General features: G+C 34.8%; 2 protein-coding genes across 2 annotated transcripts; one reads left to right on the plus strand and one right to left on the minus strand.

Annotated features, from left to right (window-relative positions):
- Positions 1-846: 846 nt before the first annotated feature.
- On the minus strand, positions 847-12807 carry LOC121415721 (DNA polymerase iota-like). The gene is made up of 10 exons (XM_041609041.1): positions 12632-12807; positions 10349-10503; positions 9043-9174; positions 8390-8554; positions 7847-7999; positions 7084-7320; positions 5333-5511; positions 4784-4875; positions 3370-3491; positions 847-2377 (listed from the first exon to the last, which is right to left on the minus strand). The coding sequence occupies exons 2-10, from the start codon at positions 10491-10493 to the stop codon at positions 1347-1349; spliced, it is 2256 nt and encodes a 751-aa protein (XP_041464975.1). The 5' UTR covers positions 10494-10503; positions 12632-12807; the 3' UTR covers positions 847-1346.
- On the plus strand, positions 12520-21737 carry LOC121415723 (stomatin-like protein 2, mitochondrial). Its single transcript, XM_041609042.1, has 9 exons — positions 12520-12681; positions 14649-14786; positions 15282-15381; positions 16263-16321; positions 16872-17004; positions 18015-18167; positions 18955-19133; positions 20175-20303; positions 21178-21737. Exons 1-9 carry the CDS (start codon positions 12625-12627, stop codon positions 21394-21396), a joined length of 1167 nt encoding a protein of 388 aa, XP_041464976.1. The 5' UTR covers positions 12520-12624; the 3' UTR covers positions 21397-21737.
- The last annotated feature ends 4866 nt before the right edge of the window (positions 21738-26603 follow it).

Consider the following 26603-nt stretch of genomic DNA (forward strand, 5'->3'; position numbering starts at 1 on the left):
CATCTCTACTTGCCCAGTCCTTTTAGGGTTAAATATAGCCAGATCAGAGCTCTAATTGATATTACAATTGATGCTCCAGTATTACTCTTCAAATGTATGTAAATGATGCTCAAGACATAGTGCAAGTAATACAATATCCTGCAATCGAATATCACAGTATTTTATTTAAATTATATAGTTATTTCCTGTAAAAAAATTCAAACTACCAGTTTACTCCAGCTAGAATTATGAGTTAATAAGAGGCAGTCCTAATTTCTTCGTTATCAAAAAAATAATATTCAATATTATTGATTTTCCATTTTTTATATAATGATACATGTGTGGCATGTCTTAAAGGACAAGTCCACCCCAACAAAAAGTTGATTTGAATAAAAAGAGAAAAATCCAACAAGCACAATACTGAAAATTTCATCAAAATCGGATGTAAGATAAGAAAGTTATGACATTTTAAAGTTTCGCTTAATTTCACAAAACAGTTAAATGCACATCCTGGCTGGTATGCAAATGAGGAGACTATGACGTCATCCACTCACTATTTCTTTTGTATTTTACTATATGAAATATTCTAATTTTCTCCTCATTGTCAAGTGATACAATGATTAATTCCTCCCTGAACATGTGGAATTAGTATTGTTTAATACCATATGGTTCAGTAAAGTTGGTCTTTATTGTCAAATCTATAAAAAAGGAAATATTGTATTATTCAAACAAAAAACAAAAGAAATAGTGGGTGATGGACATCACCGACTGACTCTCCTTGTTGTGCATATCACTGTTTTGTGAAAAAATAAGCAAAGCTTTAAAATGTCATAACTTTCTTATTTTACATCCGATTTTGATGAAATTGTCAGCATTTTCTCTATTTTTCTCTATTCATTCAAGTCAGCATTTTCCTGGGGTGGACTTGACCTTTAAGCATAGGTTTCTACAAATACCAAGTCACATTTCTACTGGAAATCGCATGAGTAATAAATGTTATATTTACCACAAATACAGTGTACCTATATTGTAAAATGTGGAGTTGATTTTTTGGGGAATGTATAATTGCATAAAATAGATAGAATTGTTTATGGTATAAAGGGGGTGGGGTGGAGTGGAGTAAAGGATGGAGGGAGGGAAGAAGACTGTAAGTGAAAAAAAAGGAGAAGAGCATAAGGGGAGTAATGGAAAGACAGGGAGTTAGCTGGTTTCTTTATGACTATGAACAGACTTTGCATTTTTCATACACACTTATAATTCTTTGCTGAAATTCAATAAGATTCACTTTGACACCTCATAAAAATGTGACCTAGCAAATCAATAAAAAGTAATTGCACATCATATGTCATATAAGAATTTTCTTCGGCCTAGTGCTTGAAATAATTAGTAATTGTGTTCCGAAAAGGAGGGTGTTTTTTCTTTGTCGATGAAGATGACTTTTTAGATTTATGCAAAGTCTGAGAAGACGTTGCCATCAAATATTCATCTTCTTTCTGCTTCTTTTCCCTTTTCCAGTTCGCAATTAGCTCTTCTTTCATGTTGCTAGGCAACGCATCAAACACAGACCTGTCAATGTTGGAAGGAACTTCTACTTCTTCCACACTCTGTTTACTAATTGTAGGTTTCGCATCATAGTCCAAGTCATTCTTCAGTCTTTTAGGGAAGTTATCTATATTACCCTCCATCGTGTCATTTAGCGATGACTCCTCAAACGACCTCTTTGAAGACTGGCTTAAGTGTGCAGTTTCTTCAAGAATCAAGGAATGGTCATCAAATTCTCCGGAAGGTGAATCTCTGTTTGCATCTGCAGTCCAACTTGACTGATCTCTCTTTTCCTTATCAACTGATCTCTGCTTTCCTGCAGTTCTAAACACTCCATCACATAATTTTGATTTCTTGCTAGGAGAGCTACCCAACTTTTTGAAGAAAGATTGTGACCCTTTGGCATCTCTCTTGCCTGTTGAACTGACTGCTGTCCTCAAATTTGCTTCATCCACTTTTTGGCTGGATTGCTCTTTGAAGAGCATGGTTAATTTTCTCTTTTCCTCCTTAAGTCCGCTTCCACTCAGGGTTCCACAATCCAGCTTGCCCCTGACCTCACCGCTGGCCAACATTCGACCTTCAAATACGCTGGCACTGTTGTCATTCTCTGGCGGTTGGACACCCATCTCTCTCGTCTTTCCTTCACAAGAACCTTGTGACTGTAATGACACTGTATCTTTTGCTTTCACAGCTGGTTTGCTGAAGAAGGTGTCAATAGCACCTTTGGTGACCTTTGACCTCAGATTTGTGAAGCAGATGTTGATGAGTGTCAGATGAAATGGCTGATTGGTGTTGATCAACTTCTGCAGGAGGCCAACTGCTACCTCCAGGAGTTTCTGAAGGAGGCAAGCATCATCTATGCAATAGAAAACAGAAAAGTCTTTGTATTTATTGGAAAACAGCCTCTCAATACAGAAAGCTTACAATTACAGGTAACTCTGCCTAAGTCTAATCTCTTGGGACCAGAGATATCTGTTTGACTTAGGCAAAGTTAGACTTAGAAGAGGTATATAACACTGAATAATATGGTCTACGAAATTGCTTTGACTTAAGCGATTATTTAACTTATGGAAAGATGGCTTAGGTAGAGTTACCTGCACATCAATTCATAAATCACAATACTATACACCATTATGGTAGCAATGCAAATACCAAGCCTGAGAAAGTGTACATATCCTGCGTGTGCACATAGTAGCCCTATGTCATAAAAGAATAATAGCATTTTGAACATCAATAAAGCACACATGAAATAATCTCTCACTTTTGGGGAAGCCAGGGTATAGCCATAAAAAAAAAAATCTGCCATTGATTAAAAAAATGGCAGATTTTCATTTGGGAACCAAGTGAACCATAAGTGTCACATATTTTCACTTTAAATAGTCAACAAGCAGTAAGTCTACAAATCTGAAAGTCCAGTAACGCACAAGTTAAACCTATTTGATCTGCTATCGCTTTCATGTTGGCCTAATTCTGTTTGGTCTACACTACACATGGCCTAATACCCATCACAATTTAGTCTAATGCCCAGATAATCAAATTTCAACTTCATCTACTAATTATTTTGCACTTTACAAAATTGAAGTATAATTCATAAATAGCTTGTCTAATCATGTAGACTAAGCTATGTAAGACCAAGAGGATGATGATGAAATTAGTATAGACTAACTGGAGATTAGACAAAATGGTAAAGGGGCTGAATGCAAGAAAGACCAAATAGTTTTTTTTAAATGGTTACAGACAAACTAAGATTAGATCATGTGGGATGACACCAAACAAAAGGTAGATATGAAGTGGGTGTAGACCTGGTGACAATTTTCCCACCGGACAATCATAAAAGGTTGTGCCTACCTTGTTTGTGGAAGAGGTTAGCCGAGATCCCTGTCTGTCGGCTCTCTCTGTGCCAAGATCCTGGCACATATTTCCTGACTGTTAACCTCATAGTGGCTGGAATCCTACCATCTGAATGCAATCTGAAAGAAAAAGGGATGTAAAATAATCAAGTTCTGACCATGAATATCTGGATATCATAGGTGAACACATTCTATGGTGGTTTATTTTGTTAACGTGGGCAGTATTTCATGAAAAAAATTGACGTTATATCCAACGAGTCCGGTTTATCTGACAGTTTATACCTAATGAACTGTGCTTCTGAGCCAATCAAATCAAGGATAGTTCAGATCTGGGGGTGTTTCACAAAGGAATTAAGTATGACTTAGAATCGCACTTAAATGCCTAGTTGCGTACTTGTGGTATGAAAGGCATGACCACATTAGTCAGATCAGGCCATATCGTGTATACATCGGCATTTAATTGCGATTTAAGCCATACTTAAATCTTTGTGAAACACTCCCCCCCCCTGCCCCGACCACTCGTCAGACGAAAAACGTTGATGAATGCTCTCCGGGCTGCTAAGAATGCATGAATACAGTCATGAATGTAGCAAAGGTTGGAAGGGGATGGGCTTCCATCCAACCTCACTGAAGGGTATGTCAAATTTTGGGGGAAATGGGCCCATGGTACCTGGGGAATAATTGCTTTCCAAATAAAAATGCTTGTGGATTTTTTTTCAATTCATTTTTATTTTTTGCTAGCTTGTAGATTTCTGATACATCCTGGTTAAAAAAAGAAGATTCTGAAAACGTAAAGCTTTAATTTTTTTTGCCCCTAGATCAAATTAGCACCTTGCCAATAATAAATTGGCTTGCCAGGATATCATTTTCATGGTTAGTATTTAGGGTTTCTATTGGTCTACCCTTGATAAGTAAGAAAATAGGGGACCAAAGGCTCAATGTTCTTTCCAAGTGACATTGTACTGAAGATTTTATTGATGATGTTACAAGTATGATGAATTGGTTTGAGCACAAGGCTCTGTAACTAAGAATTTGTGATCAATTAACCTAGAAGTCTTGAAGAACAATATGTGCTAGCAAGAATGATCTTGATAAAGTGAGAGCCATTTTGCAATTGATTGCGAATCTTTATGTAACAGAGCCCAGAGCATATGCTCTTCTTCTGAGCCATGAGCTTCTTTATTAACTCTTGGACACATATTTGGGACTGTCATAACTTCTTAGATGACCAAAAATTAAATAGATTCAACCATGGGTTTTCTTTGAAATAAATTTTACTTTTACATCTTTTACAGTAAATGTAAAAAAAAAAATTGGACCATAATAAAATACTGAATTTTTTTGGAGAAAATATAGAGATAAGAATTGAAAGAGAAAACCTGAATGAAGAAAAGTTGAAATTTCAGAAATACCTTTTGATGAGATTTTTAATGAGACCCGACATCATCTCCTTGGCTGCTTGCAGTGTGCCAACTTTCTTAAATGAATCCTCATCACTCAAACTCTGACAGAAGAAGACAAAAAAAGTCATTAATGCAGCATGTATCAATACATAGATAATCTAAGTTAGAGGGCATCTATTCACGGATTATAGACTACTATCATTTTAATTCGCCATAACATGAACAAGCAATTCAATATCAGTTTTTATAAACTTATTTGCAAAATATACATAGTTCATTACAACACCATTAAAAACTTTGGATGCAGATTCTGGCATTTCATATTCCAGTGATTTATAAAGTCAATAAGCAAACCAAACTAAGGTCCTTGAAGTACTACAGGTATTCATCAGTAAACTCAACAGCTAGCCTTACAAATTGGACAAGAAAAGCAAGGAAGAAAATTGATCACAATGAAGAGATCTGAAATGTCAATTGTGAAAAGAAAATTATGAAGTCTGTTCAATTTGATTGACTTTGAAATCACATCTGATAGATACTTTATCAATAGTCACTTACCTGTGGAAGGCCTTTGCTGACCACTGGGGTATCATCCACCCCATGAGCTAGTCTTAGCATTGTCTCAGCTTGTTGTTTAGGGAATTGGTCAGTAAGCGTCAAAATCTGTGTTGCTCGGAGCTCCTCTAAATTCTGTATACCCATGTCTTTCAATTTCTTGCCAGAAGAATGACCAATCCCTGCATTAAGGGAAGATAGAGAAAAAGCAAATATTGGTATTAGGTTTGTCCTTTCAAAAATCATGTGGATAACACAGCTTACACAAAAATAATTGATGCAATTCCTCTCAATTTTTGAGAAAAAAAAAACAAAGTTTACAGGTACGAATCGATATATACAGTTTATCATATATTAGTATTATTTTATAATTGAATCAGATTTAACATACAAATATGTAGGGAGGAGATGTTTTCATTTTTTTTTTAAATATAAAGAATGCACTCCACTGTATTCATTTTGGAACAAGCTACTAAAGCTTTAACTTTAGATTAACAGTAGTCATGTGACAATATACAGAGACATTTTCATTTACACTTCTGGAGACTCAAGGTCAGTAACAGAGCAATATACAGATTGCCAATAAAGATAGGATAGCCATGTTACAATACTTGCCAACTTTTAGACGTATTCAATCAAAGGGGGCTCAAACATATCTTCCTATATACAGTGCTATGATATTTTGTTTTTACTTTTTGTTCAAACACATGCAAATGTAGGTATACTGATAATGCCTAGATAGATCATTTATATGATCAAATAGCAGTGGAGAGAAATGCCTTGGACAAAGTGCCATGGACAAGAATCGATCCCCAGACTCTTGAGTGTCTAGTCAGGCTCTTCAGACCAGGGATGTAGTCGAGGCTGGTACTTCTGAGTCACAAGGTCACTGGAGAAAATCTTCTCCCATAGACTTTGTACATGTGACTCAGGCCAAGGCCAAGGATGGCAAAACGTGGCCTTGACTACATCTCTGCCTCAGACCACTCAACTAAAACACCTCCACTCAATAGATGTAATAATTGATGAAATGTCTGTCACCATCTGTAGGTGCACTATTCTTAAACATTTCTTGATTGCCATATAGAATAATCATTAGAACGTTCAACTCTGCTAGAATCGCACAGAGTATTTCCTTCAACATTACTTTGGTGGCAGCGGTGGGATATGGAATGGTTCATGACAATGTTGAAGGAAAAAATAAAGGCAATTCAAGGAGAGTGTATGATTCCAAGGTTAATTTAATGATAGCTCAAGGATAACTGGCAGAAAATTGATTTAGTCTCATAAAGTCCATGAAAATATAGTTTATTCAATATTCCACTCATTTTTTCTGGTAAAGTTTCATTAAAACAATCATGTGATCACTGTCAATGCAACACTATGCTCATTCATGCGGGCAACTTCTTACATACATGAAGGTGAGATAACAGTGGATAATGAACGTAGTTGAATGAAAGGAAATCTCATTGGTTCTACACCAGGCGAGTTTTCAAATGGCATGACTACTTAAAGACTACATATCGTACTGTCAGTGCAAGAATGCCCTTATCATCACACTTTTGCACATATCATGTGTACAAAAACGATCTTAGCAGCACCCCCAAGAGCATTGCATAAGGGCATTTCTGCTCTGATGCAGTGTGTGAAAATGTTTTGCTAAGTGGGTTCTTGCATCGACATGAAGATACATAAACAGGACATCATAACACAGTCTATTGAACACATCATATCATAAAATGTAAGGTGCTCACCAGGAATCTGCCTCAGTTTGGTGAATGTCTGCATGAAGGAGTCAGTCCACTCAGAGAAGAGCACTGTCTGGTCATTGGGTTTGTGATGACCACCAACAAGCTTGGCCAGGAGCTTGTTAGTAGCCACTCCTGCACAGCTGGTCAGCCCCAGCTTGGACTTGAGGGTGTCCCTCATCTCCTTTGCAATGTGAGAGCCTATGGTCAAGCGTTCTCTACACCCACATTGACACTGGGTAGCTACGAAAGAGATGGAGCAAATGTTATTGATTTTTATATTTTTAGGAATTTAAATGATTATTAATCACATCACAAAAAAACACACAAAAAAGAACATCATCGGACAATGAATCATAGAGACAAAATAAGTTTAGACAGACAAAATTAGAGCAATTGTTTCTCAAACCATTAAACTTCATGTTATGTAAAACTTATATTTCAGGTATTTTGAAAAAGGTTTTGAAACAATATACAACTGGGTACAGGAATAGTAGCTTGATGACAAATGGGTTTTATAGTGGAATTTCTAAACAGTGAACAATCTTAATTCTTTTGAAAAGGAGGATTACATTCCATTAAAAAATCCTCAATCCTAAGCAGTAGAGATTAGTGAAAAAAGAAATTCAAATTTTCATGCAAAGGATATTGGACTTTGAATATAATATCACATTTTGGACTATAAAAACAAAACTTTTAAGTCATGCAGCCATCTCACAAATAGCTTCAAGCTATCATATTTATTGTGTCAACATGCCATGGCCATTACCAATTTTTGCATCGTTCTCATAGCTATGACCAATATAAGCTAGTTGCTCCTGCTCAAATGATGTCAGTCGTGACTCTACAAGCTGGGTGACATCCATGAAGTTCTCATCAAAGCCAAGTCTTTCAACCAATGGACAGAACTTCTCAAGCAATTCTGCAAATATAAAAATGCAGAAACATTGTTGCAAATCCTTAAAGCTGAAAATTAAATGTACATGTAGTTATCACCTTCTACACAAACAACTTGAGTGGCCAGATTTTATATTTTCATAAAAATAATAATGGCATTGGGTTCGGGATAGTTTAGGGGTTTTTTTTAGCTTCTTACTTTTTCTTATACATCTCTTGTATGCTTTTGAACAGGGTAATATATTGAAACCGTGATACTTCTTGGGACCTGCTGAATTTGCTACAATGTATTACATTTTATACTGGATCTTACAAAGAATTGTACATGAAAGCAGACTTTTGAAACTGTCCCAGGGCTTCCAACATCTGCCACCAAGACAAATATGATGCAAGGCAATATCATTTCACTTCTCACCAGTCACTTTGGTAGATGTGTCTCTATAGTTGGTAAGATCTTCACCGCTAACAAGGACAAGGTCTGGGCATTTGATGAGAGCATCCTTGATGTAGGAAAGCTTTGAAACACCTCTGGCTCTAGCAACGTAGTTGGTGGTCACAACAATATTTTTCTGCTGGATCCCTGTGTATTATTAAAAGGGGAAAACGGTATTAATAGAAAATGTGAAAATATCAATTATTGGTACATGACTGAGGAAACAAAATTGTGCCATATTTTACCATCAAAAGGAAAACATTAATATTAAATAAACTTAAAGTCCTGAATATCTTTTTTTAATAAATCAAAATTCACAAAAGATCAGTTGAAACTGAATGATTTTTCCCTGATTTTTATATGCAATCATTTTTTTTAAATAAATAAGGGCCTATCTATTTACCTCATCCCTCTAGCTATAAATCAAAATTCACAAAATATCAGTTGAAACTGAATGATTTTCCCTGATTTTTATATGCAATCATTTTTTTTTTAAATAAGGGCTATCTATTTACCTCATCCCTCTAGCTATCTTTCTGTCAATCTAGCGAGCTAGCTACCCATCTATTATTCTGTTCAGTCATTCATGCTTTCTTTCAATCATTATCTGGGGTTAGAGCTTTGTATGTACATACCTAATGGTTTATCTCTCAGTGCTGGATTCCGAAGCATCTCTACTTGGGCGTAGAAACAATCTAGATCAATGTGAACAATCGTCCTAGAATGACCAAGTTTGGACTGTAGACAAGGCTCACTTCTATTACCATCTATTGGGAAATATTACCAGGTAGACTCTTTACAACAATATACATGAACATATAACTTCTACTCTTGCATAATCAATGATTATTATGAATAATGAAATAATAATAACTTATATTATATAGAGTGTTCATTTAAAGGGAAAGTCCACCTCAATAAATAGTTTACTTGAATAATATTAAATCAAACAACCTCTATGCTCAATTTTCATAAAAATTGGATGTAAGATATAAAAAAAAAGTTATGACACTTTAAACAATTTTTACTTAATTTGAAAAAAAAGTTAATATGGGTGATGTCTTCAATTTCCTCATTTGTATATACTGACCATTATGCAAATGATGAAATTGATGACGTCACCCATTCACTATTTCATCATATGAACTACGAATATTTTAATTTTCATTCTACTTCGTAATGCGTGACTAAGTGTGATTTTTTCCTAAAATATGGAATCACCAGCAATGTGATTTAATGAGGAGTTTGAATCCAGTGTCAAATCTGCAAAAACTGAAATGTTGTATAATTCATATAATAAAATAATGAAATAGTGAGTGACATTATTGACTCTCTCATAAATATCACCATGTTGTGCATAGATGTTTAGTGAGAAATGAGTCGTAAAATTTCATATCTTACATCCGACTTTGATGAAATTTTCTAAGTGTTGTTTTCTTCTACTTTTATGCAAATCGACTCTTTTCATATAAATGAGTCTCAACAGGACAACTCTCCCAGGAAAGTTGCTACCTTAATCCTATGAAAAATCCTCTATTTTTATGGATCTCCTAGAGCAGAGCTCACAGGGGCCTGATTTTCGGTCCAATGTTTTCTCCTTTACAAAAAGTGAGAAAACGTTATAAACACCTCAACACATAAATCATTTTGGTATAACTGTCTTGGTCTGTCTATAATAAAAAAAAATCAACAAGATGATGATACAAGATAGTTCATTGTCCATGATGAATATGAGTAACACATAGAAATTTTGCTCCCAGAGCCATTGAAGCATACTTTTACTTTAAGTCTCATATAGTGATTTTGTAAAGTGATAACAAGAGGTCAACTTGATAATACATTTTCTAATTCTATATATTTGAAAACCAGGTCTAAGGAAAAATGAAATATGATGGCTAGGAAGTAATACATGTACTTTAACATCTATTGTTGATTAATTACCAGTTAAAGATGACAATTGTGTTTTCAATGAAGAGGTTTTGATGCTGGGCGAACCAAGATCTGACGGCATCCTCCAATCAATGTCATCTTCCTCATTGAGTGCTTCATCTTCAGTGTCATCCTGCTCTTCCCATCTCCCTTCCATATCTATGTGACTGGGAAAAGATAGATAATAAATTGCAACAGAAGGAGTGCCCCTGGCAGTCTTTCTACCATTATTCAATTCAATAATAGACCACACAGCTGTAGATATTTGAGTCATGAGAATACAATTACTCTTTTTTCAAATTAGGATTTCTATTATCATGGGAGAAAGTTCATTGTACATTGAATCAAATGTCATACTAGTTAGTGTGAATGATATCACACAGGTAAATGTGGTCTACAACTCTACAATATTTTGAACCAATGTTTTTTTACACACAAAAGTGAGGTAATTTATTGAAATATTATTCATGCCAACAAAATATATTTGCTATGACTGACATCATATCAAAGAAGTTGCAATTTCAGAATATTGCAACAATTAAATAACATTTAAAGTAAAGTATCAGGACCAGAATCCAGATGAAATCTCCATCTTGCTGCAATTGTTTTCACTTGAATCGGTTTAAATCAATATTAACCTTCACTCCTCCTCATAACAATGTGCAAGCAATTTCATTTCATTTCTTAGACTCCAGAAGATCTTGGTTTCAATTGGATTACAAAGTTTGAGTTCACACTTTCATTTCCTTTTCAAACTACCTATAATGTAACTGGAAGAATTAAAGGACAAGTCCACCCCAACAAAAAGTTGATTTGAATAAAAAGAGAAAAATCCAACAAGCATAACACTGAAAATTTCATCAAAATCGGATGTAAAATAATAAAGTTATATTTTAAAGTTTCGCGTAATTTCACACAAGTTATATGCACATCCTGGCTGGTATGCAAATGAGGAGACTATGATGTCATCCACTCACTATTTCTTTTGTGTTTTATTATATGAAATATGAAATACAGTATTCTAATTTTCTCCTCAAGTGATACAACAATTAATTCCTCCCTGAACATGTGGAATTAGCATTGGTTCAGTCAAGTTGGTCCCTATTGTCAAATCTATAAAAAATGAAATACTGTATAATCAAAACAATAAAAAACAAAAGAAATAGTGAGTGATGGACATCATCGAGCTGACTCACCTAGTGCACATTGATCACTGTTTTGTGAAAAATAAGCGAAACTTTAAGATGTCATAACTTTCTTATTTAACATCTGATTTAAAAAAAAATATTCAGCACTATGCTAGTTTGATTTTTTTCTATTTATTCAAGTCAGCATTTTCCTGGGGTGGACTTGACCTTTTATTCACTTCAAGTATACTGTAACCAAACTGGTTTTAGTCAAAAGTTTATCTGAAATAAGTGAGATAAAAGTTGGAGCAAACTTGACATAAAAAATTACAAATTGAATTTAAATTGGAAACTTGAAAGTTATGAAAAAAAAAAGCCCTTCTTTAACTTAAAATGTTTAGGAAAGAAAAGAAAAATGACATAACCTTCAATGTTAGGTGACCCTTCATGCCCTGGCCCCCCATAAAAATATCTGCATTCCTGGAAACGATTTTTAAAACTAAAGGTGAATTGCGTTTGAACGTCCTCTTTAAAACAATTCTACCAGTAGATCTAACTTTAATCCATATCCAGGTCATTGAATGAGTGTTTTTTAATCCCAAAGACCATGCAAAGCCAATACAAGTCATTTTACATGAGCAAATGTCGCATTATCAGAGCTACCAAGTCTCACGCATTATGCGTGAGACTCAAGCATTTTGGACTCTTGTTCAACCCCTCAAATCTCTGTCTCACGCAACTATCACAGCCTATCCCCATAGACATTGTACACAATGTCTGTGATCTCACTCAGATTCACAGAAAATCTCACGCATAGCTGGTCATAACTTGGTATCTCTGCATTATACTAAAATATATATTACTGGGCCTAACTTATATGTTTCTTTCAAAAAGCTGTACTATAGAAATAGCACTTATTAGTACTTTTATAAACTGAAATACAATGTAGACCTAACATTAGTAGACTATTAATCAAATCCCAATTCCAATTAATCAATTTAATCAAACCAAAGTCAAATTTTCTTTCTCATTTGTACAATTACAACCACCATACCGTACATAATTGAATGGGCACGTAAATTGTCTTGTGAAAGATGTTTTGAGATTTCATCATATTATTACAGACAAAGTGAATATCCTTGCATAAATATCAATTCCAAGATGTTACCTATAACGACAATGATAAGGAGGACCGGGGCTCTTCAACGAACTTCACAGGTAATGTAAAATTACTGCAATTTTTTATGAATCCTGAGCGATGGTTCTGGAGCGTGTTGTGTAATCTGCCTGAGCTGAGTGCCGTCAATTCAAGCGCACAGCTATGGGCCTGGTACGGTACGGGCGCGGCCGGCCGCGCCGGCTGCGTTACGTTGGCGCAGCGGCGGTGTTGTGAGGCTAGTGCACTTGTTCACTGCTACCACCCTGCCTGTCATGCCTGTGGTGAATCTACAGGTAGGACTATGGTATGCCAATGTTGTACAGAGCACACACTTCAAAAAATCATTAAAATATCACTTTTGAGACCAAAATTACAAATTTTCATACAGTTGCGATTTATTTTTCATTAGTAACTTGGGAATAATTTTTGTATTCACCAGAGCGCTCAAAAACTTGAATTTTGGGCATATTTTTGTGTACGCCCTCTATTGGTGGAAAGTAATATGGCAAGAAAATTTTCATTTTTTGATCTCTATTTTTAATTAAGAAAAAAATGATTTAAAGAATCAAATTGAAATAAGAGCCAAGTAGTATGAATAATAGGTGTAATGAAAACTGTCAGTGTAAAAAAATCAAGCATTTGCCCCAAAGAAAAAGAGAAAATAAGCCAAACATTGCCACCCTTATTTTGCCACACATGGAGATATAACTGAGAACAAGGTTATATTATAACCTCGTTCGTAGGATGAGTGGGCTAGTGGTGCTTTAATGCCGATGGCTAGTAGTGCTAGCTACATGTACTTGATCATGTAGCTGTTAACGTCATACTCATAGCTCTCGGCCACGGCTTGATGCCCCGTGCGCGATTTTTATTGCAAGCTTTACATAACAAACTAGTATACGGTAGGCCCTAGTTCATGATTTTTGTTTCAAACCATGCAAACTTTGCAATGTAATGTTCATGGCAAAGCTTGCAGGTATTTAAAGGTCAAGTCCACCTCAGAAAAATGTTGATTTGAATCAATACTCAATAGAGAAAAATCAGACAAGCACAATGCTGAAGTCTTCTTCAAAATCGGATGTAAAATAAGAAAGTGATGACATTTCAAACTTTCGCTTATTTTTAACAAAATAGTTATATGAACGAGCCAGTTTCATCCAAATGAGAGAGTTGATGATGTCACTCACTCACTATTTCTTTTGTATTTTATTGTTTGAATTATACGATATTTCAGTTTTTACGAATTTGACGATTAGGACCTCCTTGCCTGAAGCACAAAATGTTAAAATAATGGAATTCCACGTGTTAAGGGAGGAATGAAACTTCATTTCACATGACAATGACGAGAAAATCAAAATATTTCATATTTCAAACAATAAAAAACAAAAGAAATAGTGAGTGAATGACATCATCGACTCTCTCATTTGGATGTAACTGGCTCGTTCATATAACTGTTTTTGTGAGATGAAGCGAAACTTTGAAATGTCATAACTTTCTTATTTTACATCCGATTTTGATGAAATTTTCAGTGTTATGCTTGTTGAATTTTTCTCTTTTTATTCAAATCAAGTTTTTGTGGGGTGGACTTGTCCTTTAATAATATTTGAGAGGTTCATCATGATTTTCATTTCAAATTTTTACAATTGCAATTTAACTACTACTTCTACTAGTCACTAGTAGTATTTCGCTGTGAATACCGCCGGTAGACCTCTAGGCTCTACTATAATTCTAAAATGACTCAAATTTCAAACCCAATTCTCAATAGTGCTTGCATCAGGTTTTGTTCTTGTTAGGGGCCCAGTATCATTCTATGAATGTTTTGTAATATGACGTTAAATCTTTAAAAACAATTAAATTTGAATAGACAAAAAGTTGTCACTTGATATTCTTGACTTGCATTTCTAAATTCATTTTCAGTTAATTCCTCATTTCTAGTGAGAGATGAGATTAATCTGTATAAATTTTAAACTTAGTCTTAGTCAGGAGGCCTAAAACTTCGAATCATATGATTTTTTTTCATTGACAGAGACTTCAGCAGTGTGTTGTTACCCAAAATGCAAGGTGTGTTTCAAGTGGTGCAGTGAACACAGTTATCCTGTTTGTACCTCAGCAGGAAGCATGGGTAGTGGAGCGGATGGGCAGGTTCCACAAAACTCTTCAACCTGTGAGTTATTACTGGTGTTGCCATATTTTTATTAGTATCCAAATAATGCCATTGAGATGAGGGGGGAGAAGATAATGCAAGAAGGTAACGAAAGAGAAGGAGGAAGTTGGGTGTATGAGAGGGGGAGAAATGGGAAAGGGAAGAGGAGGATATGCTGATGGGAGGAGGAAGAGGAGAAGAAACAAGTTTTTTTAAGCATTAGCTTATGCACACATTTTTATAGTAAGTTGTAAGATGTGTATGTACTTCATATCCTGGGATAATTCTATTTTGAAAAAAAAAAAAAAAGAATGCTATCAAGAACACAATATTGCGATGGCCCTAAGGGTTTGGTCAGGTGATATTGATCAGTGAAGTAGATCAAAAATATATATTTCTTTAATTAAATAAACTTTTGGCCCAAGATCTACATTTTGAACTACGAATTGTGGTTTATTGGTTGTTGAATGGTAACATTTCATACATGAAGTCATTTGAAGAATGTTTTCTTTGCAGGGTTTAAATCTACTGATTCCAGTGCTTGACAAGATCAAGTATGTTCAGAGTTTGAAAGAAATTGCTATTGACATTCCAGAGCAAAGTGCGGTGACTCATGGTAAGACTTATTGTTTTATTTTATCATTTCGTACAATAATTGGCAACTTGGTTGGATTTATGTTTTCAGGATTAAAGGTCAAGTCCACCTCAGAAAAATGTTGATTTGAATCAATAGAGAAAAATCAGACAAGCACAATGCTGAAGATTTCATCAAAATCGGATGTAAAATATGAAAGTTATGACATTTCAAAGTTTCGCTTATTTTTATCAAAATTGTTATATGAACGAGCCAGTTACATCCAAATGACAGAGTTGATGATGTCACTCACTCACTATTTCTTTTGTTTTGTATTGTTTGAATTATACGATATTTCAATTTTTACGAATTTGACGATTAGGACCTCCTTGCCTGAAGCACAAAATGTTAAAATAATGGAATTCCACGTGTTCAGGGAGGAATGAAACTTCATTTCACATGACAATGACGAGAAAATCAAAATATTTCATATTTCAAACAATAAAAAACAAAAGAAATAGTGAGTGAATGACATCATTGACTCTCTCATTTGGATGTAGCTGGCTCGTTCATATAACTCTTTTTGTGAAATGAAGCGAAACTTTGAAATGTCATAACTTTCTTATTTTACATCCGATTTTGATGAAATTTTCAGTGTTATGCTTGTTGAATTTTTCTCTTTTTATTCAAATCAAGTTTTTGTTGGGGTGGACTTGTCCTTTAAATATTTCAAAATAAGAATAACAAGACGAGTTCTTGGAGATTATAGTCGCATGGAGTTGTAACAAATTTACAATCTACTTAAAAGTGTGTAGAATCGGACTTCTGATTTTTCTCTCATTAACTGGGTGAAATGTTGATAACTTTTCAAAAAGAAAACACTTAATCCCATTTATTTTGTTTCCCTTTCATTTTATATAAAGATAATGTGACACTAAGGATAGATGGAGTTCTGTATCTCAGAGTCATAGATGCATACAAGGTAATATCGTACTTATTGAAAATATTGATGATTATAAGAGTGGGCCATTTTACTTACACATTGGCAAGTCATTTCGATCATTTGATTTGTTTGGTGACTGCAGATTACAAGTAAATTCCAGTTGTGTTAATAATTACAAAACTAATTCTGATAGCATGTAATAAAATTTCCACCAAGTGCTTATATGAAAGTAAGCATGGTGTTCTATCAAAATATGACCCTTTTTCCCAAGTTTGCTTCTGTGTTGCTGATTTTTGCTATATTTCTTTTCAGATAACTTTTTTTATCAAATAGCGTTCTTGCAAAATTATTTTTGATTTCACAGTCATTCTCTCAAAATTATTGATCACTGCCTATTAAAGTCTATCTTTTTTTAATTTCACAGCTTTGCAAAAATACAGCATTACTACAATGTGTATGATACCCTAAGAAATAAAATAAATGTCCGGAAAAATAAATAGGGACATTGATAAAATTGTTATTTTGTTGATATTGTAATGTGAATTGTGCTATTCTTTTAAAATTCCTTGAAAATAACTTGTCATTCTAGGCCAGCTATGGTGTTGAGGATCCTGAGTATGCCGTCACACAGCTAGCACAGACAACAATGAGATCAGAGATTGGTAAAATATCTCTTGATCATGTCTTCAAGGAAAGAGAATCTCTAAACATCAACATAGTGGGTGAGTGAGTGAGGGAGTCTACACCAGGTAGCAGTTTCGTAAAGTTGCCAGCAACTTTACGAGTGGTGATCCTTTCTTAGGCGCTAAATCAACATCAATGAAAATTCAGTGTATATTATTTACCACAAGAAAGGATCACCAGTCGTCTGTAAAGTTGCTTGTATCTTATGGACAGCTTTATAAAACACACACCTGGGAGCGTTTCATCAACATTTTTGTCCGACAAGTTGTCCGATCTGACAACTGTTCTTGATTTTGATTGGCTGAGAAGTAATGTCACTATGGTAACTGGGATAAAACGTGCGACAAGTCCTTTTTTTTTACTCTCCCCTGGACCTTGTTTCATCAAACTTTGTATTATTTGTAAGTTCTCAGCTATTGTAATGAGCCACTTGAATTATCCAGTTGATATGTTAGAGGCAACTTTATCTTTGAATATCATGAAACTTTTAAAATAGATATATTAAGATGTGAATGATTGGAAGGCCCCCCCCCCCCCCCCCCAAAAAAAGGGATTGTTTCTGTGGGCAGTGTCAACAGCATATTCAATATCAGAAATTGGATACTGGGCTCATTTCATCAGTTATATCCTTAAAGGCACTAGTAATTGTTAGGGGATTGTTGTATAATCTCACATATGTCATAGTGCAAATCAGTACATTCAAGGCTAAATCATGTCAGTTTGATTCAAATCTTTTGTTTGCTATCAAATATTAAGTCTGTAATGCACTAAATGCATCTTAATCCATCTGACCTGCAAAGCTGTACACAATATAGATCTCTATAGAATGATCTGGGAATCGATTGTCTTAGGTACAAAGCCAAAGATATCTAGGGGAATATAAAACAATCTCATATAAGTCTGTTTAATGCAAATTAGACAAATTAAGACTACATTTCATCAGTTTCAGTTCAAATAAAGAGATGCTCCTTGGTTTCATATAAACATTCTATTTGCTTTTAAACCTGTATATCAGCTTCGTACCATCTCATTTTATCTAACTTAACAGAGGCTATCAACAATGCAGCCATGGAACCATGGGGGATCAAGTGTCTTAGGTATGAAATCAAAGACATTGAACTCCCTTCCAAAGTCAAGGAAGCTATGCAGATGCAAGTTGAAGCAGAAAGACGCAAAAGAGCTGTTGTGTTAGAATCAGAAGGTATGTAATGATCTTTTAAATTTTGAAGGTTAGAGAGACAGAGGTGCAAATTATTAGGATTCTTAGGATTACTGTATTCCAGAAATTTGTTAATCAAATTACATATAGTCCACGAGGAAGAACCATAACAAATGAATCGCGGGTTATATGAAGCGTTTCATATTTTGAAACCACTGTTTTTATAATCAAGAAAAAAAAATGATGGGATGAGGGGGCTCTTTGAGGCCACTTCTCTAATCCAGTCATTCATCTCTGAACATCAAGTAATTTTCCTGATACAATATCACCAGATTTCCAGCTCTACATATGGCCATTGCTCCCCATAGAGACAATCATGAAATATGCTTAATATATCCCATATGATGAAATTCCTTTTACATTACCAATTACTCGCTTATATAGCCTTATAAAATGCTATGCTTTTGTATAGTTCAGAAATTTATTTGTTAGCAGTGAATAAATTGACAGTAATATCATTTTGACAAGGTTAATCTATATTTGGTGCTCCTCACCCAGGTGTAAAATGGCAACATAGTGCGATTTGGAAGTCAGTGGTGTAATTAACCAAGCATTGTGGGTATTTTACATGACAAATGAGTGGATTTCTACCTTGTGATTGGAGAATGCATAAACTGAGTAACCATGCCTGATTGAATCAATCAACTAGGATAATGAATTCTTTAAGTGTTTAAATACATTGTCTTTACAAAATATTTTAAGCATAAAAAAAACAGACTATCATAACCAGTATTTTTTCATTTTGGTTGATGTTTCTTCTGGACTTCAGGTATACGAGAGTACGAGATCAACGTAGCAGAGGGTAAGAAGAATGCCACCATCCTGGCTTCAGAAGCCATTAAGAGAGAAGAGATTAACAGAGCTGAAGGAGAGGCAGCAGCTGTTATAGCCAAGGCCAAAGCTAGAGCAGAAGCCCTCACAAAGATATCACAAGCCATGAGTGCAAAGGTCAGTCAGTGAAAGATATTTCATAGCTTAATCACTATGTCACTTCCTTGAATTGGCAACTTTTCTGTTATTACTACCAGTGACCTGCGGAGTGTGTCTCGAAGCATCTTGTCAATGATTTTCACAGCTAAATTAGCTCTTCCGATGCAAGGATTTCAGAAGCTTTTAACAAGTAGTGAAAATCACTGACTGTTTGCATATTCATCATGAAATGCTCACCGGGCTTTCTACTCCAGCGTTACAAAAATCCTATTTAAGTCTTGATTCAATTCACTGCAGTTTAATCAGTCTTCTCGTCAGTGATTTTTACAGACAAATTTGCTTTGAGCCAATCAGATACAAGGATTTCAATAGCTATAGTTTGATAGCATTCTAAGAGTCTTCTAGTCTGTTGAATTGGACAGGTGATTTTTTTTTCAAGCATGATGCCAATTTGACGATCTGTACTTAAAACAAAATGATCATCACTGTTAGGAAATCGGAAGGTGCATAATATTTTGTTTTAAAGGCAAAGTCCACCATAACGTCAAGTTCATATTAATAAAAGCAGGGAAAAAAAGAAATATATGGATGAAATGAAATCTTTCAAAGGTTGAAGATTGAAGATTTTTACAGTTTTAATTTTTTGATGTAATGTTCAAACAACTATTCAGTATATGATCTAAGCACCTTTATCATAATCATTATCATCATCATCACCATCATCATTGCTATTGCCATCATCATAATCGTTGGCATCATCACCGTCATTATAATCATTGGCATCATCATCACCATCATCATCACCATCATCATAATCATTGACTTCATCATCATCACCATCATCATCATCATCGTCATCATTGGCATCATCATCAACTGTGAAATCATCATCAAGGTCCAGTGCCTAATATAATATATATAATATATTCGCCACAATTCTCACTGCCTGAGGAAGCCAATTGAATGTAAGTTAATCATTCCTATGATATGAGTTACCATTATAAGAAGTTAACCTCAAATTTGTAATTAATAAATTTTCCATCATTGTACTTCTTTTAGGATGGTCCAAATGCAGCCAATCTAGTGGTAGCAGAGCAGTATGTAGCAGCCTTTAGTAAACTAGCCAAGACCTCTAATACCATAGTTCTTCCATCAAATACTGGTGACATCAGCAGCATGGTCGGCCAGGTGAGTTACAAATATTCTCCTTCATTTAAAGACTTCTGTTCTACAACACTGAAGGGTTGATAAATCTGGGTGGTAAGAGTGACAAAGCACACAGATTTACCTCATGTTTTAAGACAAAGTGTGAGTTTTTTTTAATAGTCCATTCAGATGGTTCATATACGATTTGCATTGAAATGTCTGTCAACGAGTGAGCCTCCGTTTCAGAAATGCTAACTCTTACCTTTTTATAGTATCTGTTTTTAACCCCCTCCTCACACACACACACACACAAATACTCTATGATTTTTGTTTTACACGTGTGTATTGTAGAATAGTCAACAATATCGTTTCCACTCAAAACTTTATATCATCCCTTGCAATACTGCAATTTCAAGAATACTGTTAATTCATATTTAATTAGCTTGATGTAAAAGCTTGTACTTTTAATTCAATTATGGTTTCTACGTGGCAGTCATGGGCCACTTTTCATCATATTATGATGGCAACATCAGGCCCAAAGAACAATCTAAGGAAAAAATATAATCTATATATGAAATTAGCATCCCTTCCATTGTTTTGCCACATCCAAATTATTTGCATGATGTCACATTCAGCTCTGTGATTCTTAACCAGCATGTTTATCTATTTTGCAGATACACAATTTTGGGCCAGTTGAATAGGGCTGTAATCCATAAGCTAAATGTTTGTGCAGTCTCTCCATTATTTTGCCTAAATGCCATTTGTACTTTTCAAGCCTATGGTTTCCAATGGTTTCATTGCTTTACCAATTACTATGCATAACCAAGTCTTTTATTTCGTTGGAAATGGAAATTAATAGAATGAATTAGAAATTCAACATTACTATATCATCTTTCTTTGTTGTTATGGTGAACAGGCAATGGCCATCTACGGCAATCTAGCCAACCACCAGAAGCAGCTTGATGCCGCCGAACCGGAGGATCCCGACTCCGCCATCCCCACGGAGGAGATCCATCCCACCCAGGAGATAGACAGATTCCAGTTGACAGGGAAGAAAACATCAGTTGCCGGGGACGACACCCTAAAATCGCGACTCAGTCTGGGAAATTCAAACGAAGAAGATAAAAAGTCATAGCAGCGTTTGAGTGAAGATTGACAATGAATGGACTTGAACTTTTGTCAAGATTGTTTTTCAACCTCTGCTTAATGTCAGAAGATGGATATGAAGATACAGTATGACTGCCTATCACTAAGCCATGATGTAAATGTAGTCATAACAAAGAAGAAAGAACATGATCATAAGATGATGACTTAAGGCCTGGTCACACTGCCCGAGCATTGTTGGAGTGGTCATGGAGCGGTAGGGAGAGGGGGTCGAATTTCTCTCACAAAATTGGGGAATAAATCGATAACAAAAATCGAGAACAAAAAAAAAACAATCAAAATCGAAAATGTGAATGGTAGCAAGCGGTGATAATTTTTTTCTCTCCGCTCCACGACCACTCCAACAACGCTCGGGCGGTGTGACCAGGCCTATCATCCGAATCAATGATTGTTGTTGCACACATGACTGGAAATCTCTTTTGCAAGGATGACTGGTAATTGTTAGTCATAAATGAAGTATTGTGACCAGTCATAATTTTGAGATATGGATGATATATCACATTACAAGGATTCACATCAAAATGTTATTTTGAAAAAAGTGGTGTACCTCATTTTGTCAAGGTATTAGTATAATCACCCACACTTGGTACCTTTGAATAGTCCAAACACCCACAGCTTTTGCATCAAATGTGTGAGAACCTGTAAAGTGCATTATGTGGGATAATCTTATTAAATGCCCTTATTGATGTGTACTTCAATAAGGCTGGAGTGCTTCATATTTAGTGGGAATTAAGTAATGAATTCAGATAATTCTAGCTTGTCTAAAGTTGAGTAAATTTTCAAGGATATGAAATTTATAGTCCAATAAAATTTGGCACCTTCTCTTGGTAATGTTAATATTTTTTTTCTTAGAAACCCTTCAAATACCAGCCATGTTGCAAACAATATTGTATCCTTCAATATTTCAACCCTCTTCCATACCCGTGAAGTATTTTTAAGTGGATAAAGAGCAAATTAAGGGGGACCCAATTTTCTACTTTAGACAATATAATTTGAACTTATTTTTTTTATGCATATTTCACACAAATTGTTGGGCAAAGGGTATTCTAAGAGAGACTGTTTGATGTATGTTTTCCATCACATTACCCAATTATATCTTGAAATTTGAATTGTAGTTTGACCAATAAGGGTATTAATGCAGAGCACATGCTTTGGCAAAATACCTTTTTCAACATGTAAGAGCAGCTTGAAGCATTGGGGCTTCAAAGCCAAGTGGAATTTTAGAACTCAAATGCATTTTCATAAATTTATTCCCTTTCTATCACTTCCCTGCTCTGATTTTGTGTTATCCAGTCTGTTTATTAATCCTGGCTAATCAAGGGTGGTACCATTGTTTGACCTTTGCTAAAAGCATCGGTGCAAAATGAACGAATATGGCCTCATTTTTTTGTGCAGCTACATATTGAGAAAACATGGAAGAGGGCAATATGGTAAATGATGCCCTCTCCCCGGTTTGGAGGCAGGGTAATGTGTAACATTTGGATTTGTATTTTGCAGATAAAATGCATCCTGTATTTGATAATAAATTAATATACACAATATCCACGTTTTCTTTGTAGGAAATTCTCATGAAATGAGAAAGACATACAGTGGCATACATGTATCTGCATGAATGCACTTTGTACTGTTAACACTTTCAACTAACTGTGATATTTAATAATAGATTTGTTCTTTGTTGGACATTATTTTGTGCTCTCTGATCACCTTTGTAATTTGCTTATTTTTTCAGTTATGTTTTGCTTTCAATAAAGCACTGGAATCCAATGCATGTTCAAAAGTAGAATATTTTGAGCATACTGTCAATTCTATTTTGATATTACCAGTACCTATCCCTCAGTTTTACCCAACATTTTTCTCTTTCCTAGTTTCCCGATTTGTTTTTCTCTCCTCAATTTCGTGACTTCGTTTTTCTCCCATTGCCTTAAGCATATTGTATGTCCATTAATCTGAGGAAGAGGTGTTGGATCAAATGGTTGTTGATATTAAATAAATTACATGGGAAGAGACCAAATTGGGTAAGACCTGGGCCTGTCTTACAAAGAGTTGCAATTGATCCGATCAACCTCCGCTATGTGGAGATTCATAATGTAATTATTTTTTCTAAAGAAAGTTTGCATAATGTCCTTTGTATGCAAAGAGAAGCACACTGAATTTTCAAGAAATCAATGAATGTACAGTATGAACAAAAATCAGATACCGGTACACAAAATATTTTGAACAAACATGCATTTTAAACGTTGATGTTGCTGGCCGTCCATAGTTATGGTTGATCGGATCAATCGCAACTCTTTGTAAGACGGGACCCACGTGGCAAATGAAAGTGGGCCTTATTGCCTTGGTTAAAATAAGAGTATTTGGTTGTTTCCATGCGGATGGAGAGGTTGATTTGTCATTTATGTCGAAACAAGTGTGATCATGTCGTATTTAAACCAATTTTTCTTATATTTTAGTATATATCAAAGGTTTAACACATTTTAAGGGTTGAAGAAGAAGCCTTTCAACATGGAAAAAAAAGGTGCAGTGCTGTTTTGTCTTTTTCAGGCAAGAGTATGTGAACTCTTTTTGCAGAAATAAAGAGATAATGGAGTAGTGGTCAAAGTGAATCATGCATTTCAGATTGTTTTAATTTTTGTCTGTAGTAATTATTTCTCAAATGAGCAGCTCAGTAGTCACAGATGTCTTTAAAGTTTCTGCACAAATGTGATTGCTTTCTCTCCTTTTATCATCCATTCAAATGAAAATACATATTTCATGGTCTTTTTTATAATATCCTTTGTAATGATAACCAATAGGGCATATTAGCTAGCAATCACTTTGTGGATGCTTTCATTACATTTGTATTTATTTGATAAATACTTCTTTATGAGAAAATGCAATAATGAATTCTAATTCAAGATTTTGGGGGTTATGGCATAACATATTACCCCCCCCCCCTCCCTGGACAGTCCAATCATGGGATACGAGGCAATAAAAAAGCAGATAAACTTTTTGGGGGGGTGCCTAGCTGCAAAGAAAGTTTAATAAGTTTCCTTTGGAAACAGATTCTCATTTGGTAGTTGTTAAATTTGTAATCTTCAGTTATACCAATAAATTCACAATTAGACTTGATATGATGGTTGGTATCATTTTATTCAACAAAATACCAGTTTATTTTGCAGCATGATTATTTGACATACATTGTCCAAGGTAAAAACGACAATTCATTTCATCGAAACAATATACACTCATTAGGCATATGTAATTATAACAAGAACAAAGAATTTGAATAATAAAATTTTTAAAAATGCTTCATAAAGCAGTCAAAGCACCAATTACTCACATATCCTTATTAAGGAAAAACAATATGATTCTGTATTTGTACCTTTCCGAAATGCACATGAAAGATTTTGCAAAGGATCTGAACGTCAAAAATGGCAAGGACAACATTCGCATTTCATGCTCTCAAAGTTTGTTGAAGGTGAATAGGAGGGTTAAGATATGTCAAATTAAATTCAGTAAAACTTTAAAAATTATAAGTTTGAAATTTTAATTAACTGCTCCCAATCATTCCAATGAATATTTCAGGAACTAATATGCTTCCAAACTTTTATTAAGTTAGGCATATGTTTGGACCGTACAATTTTAAATGATTCTCCCATCCTCAAAACATTCCTGAATCTGTAAAAACTAGCCTTTATTAATAAATCAAGAAGCATGTTTTACAGAAGATATTAATGGAAACATGTTCCAAAAGTGCATCTAAAAGAAAATAGCTTTAAGTATTTCAGTCTAATAGAAAACAATCATTTAAAGCCTGTCCAATAATACAATACTATTATTCTAACTATCCAATTCTACAAACGTGCAGCGTCGATTTATCCTCTTCTTCTATTGATGCTTTATCAAAGTTTGTATTTGTATGGATCATTATACAGAATAGTGCCCACAGGCAGTCCATTGAAAATCATGCACATTAAACTGCTTCCCCAGTTTTGGCCCAATACTCCTGAGACTTTAATTACACATGGTCTTTGAGACTTGCAAGACATATTTTTCAATGCATCGGGTATGGAGTTGCCATTTTTTAATCTCATATTAAGGTAATAAATCAGAAAAGACTTGTGGAGGGGCAATGCCATAAAATATGTACGTCCGACTCCCTATATTTGCGAAATTTTCTGTCTCTGATTTCTTGTTCTTTTGACAGTCTGTAATGTTTTCAAAGGACCATGACTTGACCAGTTTATGAAGTGAAGTAAGACTTGAGAAAAATGGGGTCGGATGTAAAAAAAGGTTGATTATTTTATGGAATTGCCCGGAGAGAACTACTCATTCAGTTTTCCCCAGTGCTCAAGACCTTCAATTCGCAAGATTTTAAGGTATATTGCCATATGTTGTTACCATAGCAATGTATTACTCTCTAATACATTGGGAGCAAAATGAGGAGATAATTTGATACATACACTGAGCCCACCACCCCCCCCCCCTTGAATCTTGCTGTAGTTATTTATACTGAAAAGAGGGGAAGGGATAATATAGTTAGAACCAAATATATTGTACTATACTTAACTATAATAAATGCCATTTAAAATCTCAAACATCTTAAGAATAAAATTCTGCAGTCTTTTCTTATCAAACTTTATTGTGATTACAGAACTCGTCACTATACATGGTGTGCCAGGCAATGAGCCCATACCAATTGGGAGGAACTCCCTCTTTACTTACAGAAATATTTTTGAATGAAATTACTGAATAATTTGAGATTTCAAGATAGATTGAAGCTGTTGACTTAAGAAAAGACATTTCTCTCAATAATGATATCATTTTTACAGACTCATTCAGTTTACAAAATCTGCTGATTCTGCATCATGCTCACAATACACCACTCTGAGGTTTGGTGAAAATCCACAAATGGATTTAAGTTTTAATTTGTGACATTGCAAGCTGCTTGCATGATGCAATCATCTCTCTCATTAATGTCATGTTGGCCCACTTATACAAACTCCATAATTACCATTTTATAATGGTTCATGATGATTAAATTTATTTTTTAGAAGCTTTAAGCTTCATATAAATATAATGTTTCTATTTTTTTTAATGCACAGGTAAGGTCCAAGCATCCTTTTGGCATGGTTAAGAACAATTATGAAAAGTTTATGAAAACACTCCAAAAATAACTTCTTAGCTCTGAATTTTCAG

Source organism: Lytechinus variegatus, chromosome 5, assembly GCF_018143015.1.
Source record: "Lytechinus variegatus isolate NC3 chromosome 5, Lvar_3.0, whole genome shotgun sequence".
NCBI lineage: Eukaryota > Metazoa > Echinodermata > Echinoidea > Temnopleuroida > Toxopneustidae > Lytechinus > Lytechinus variegatus.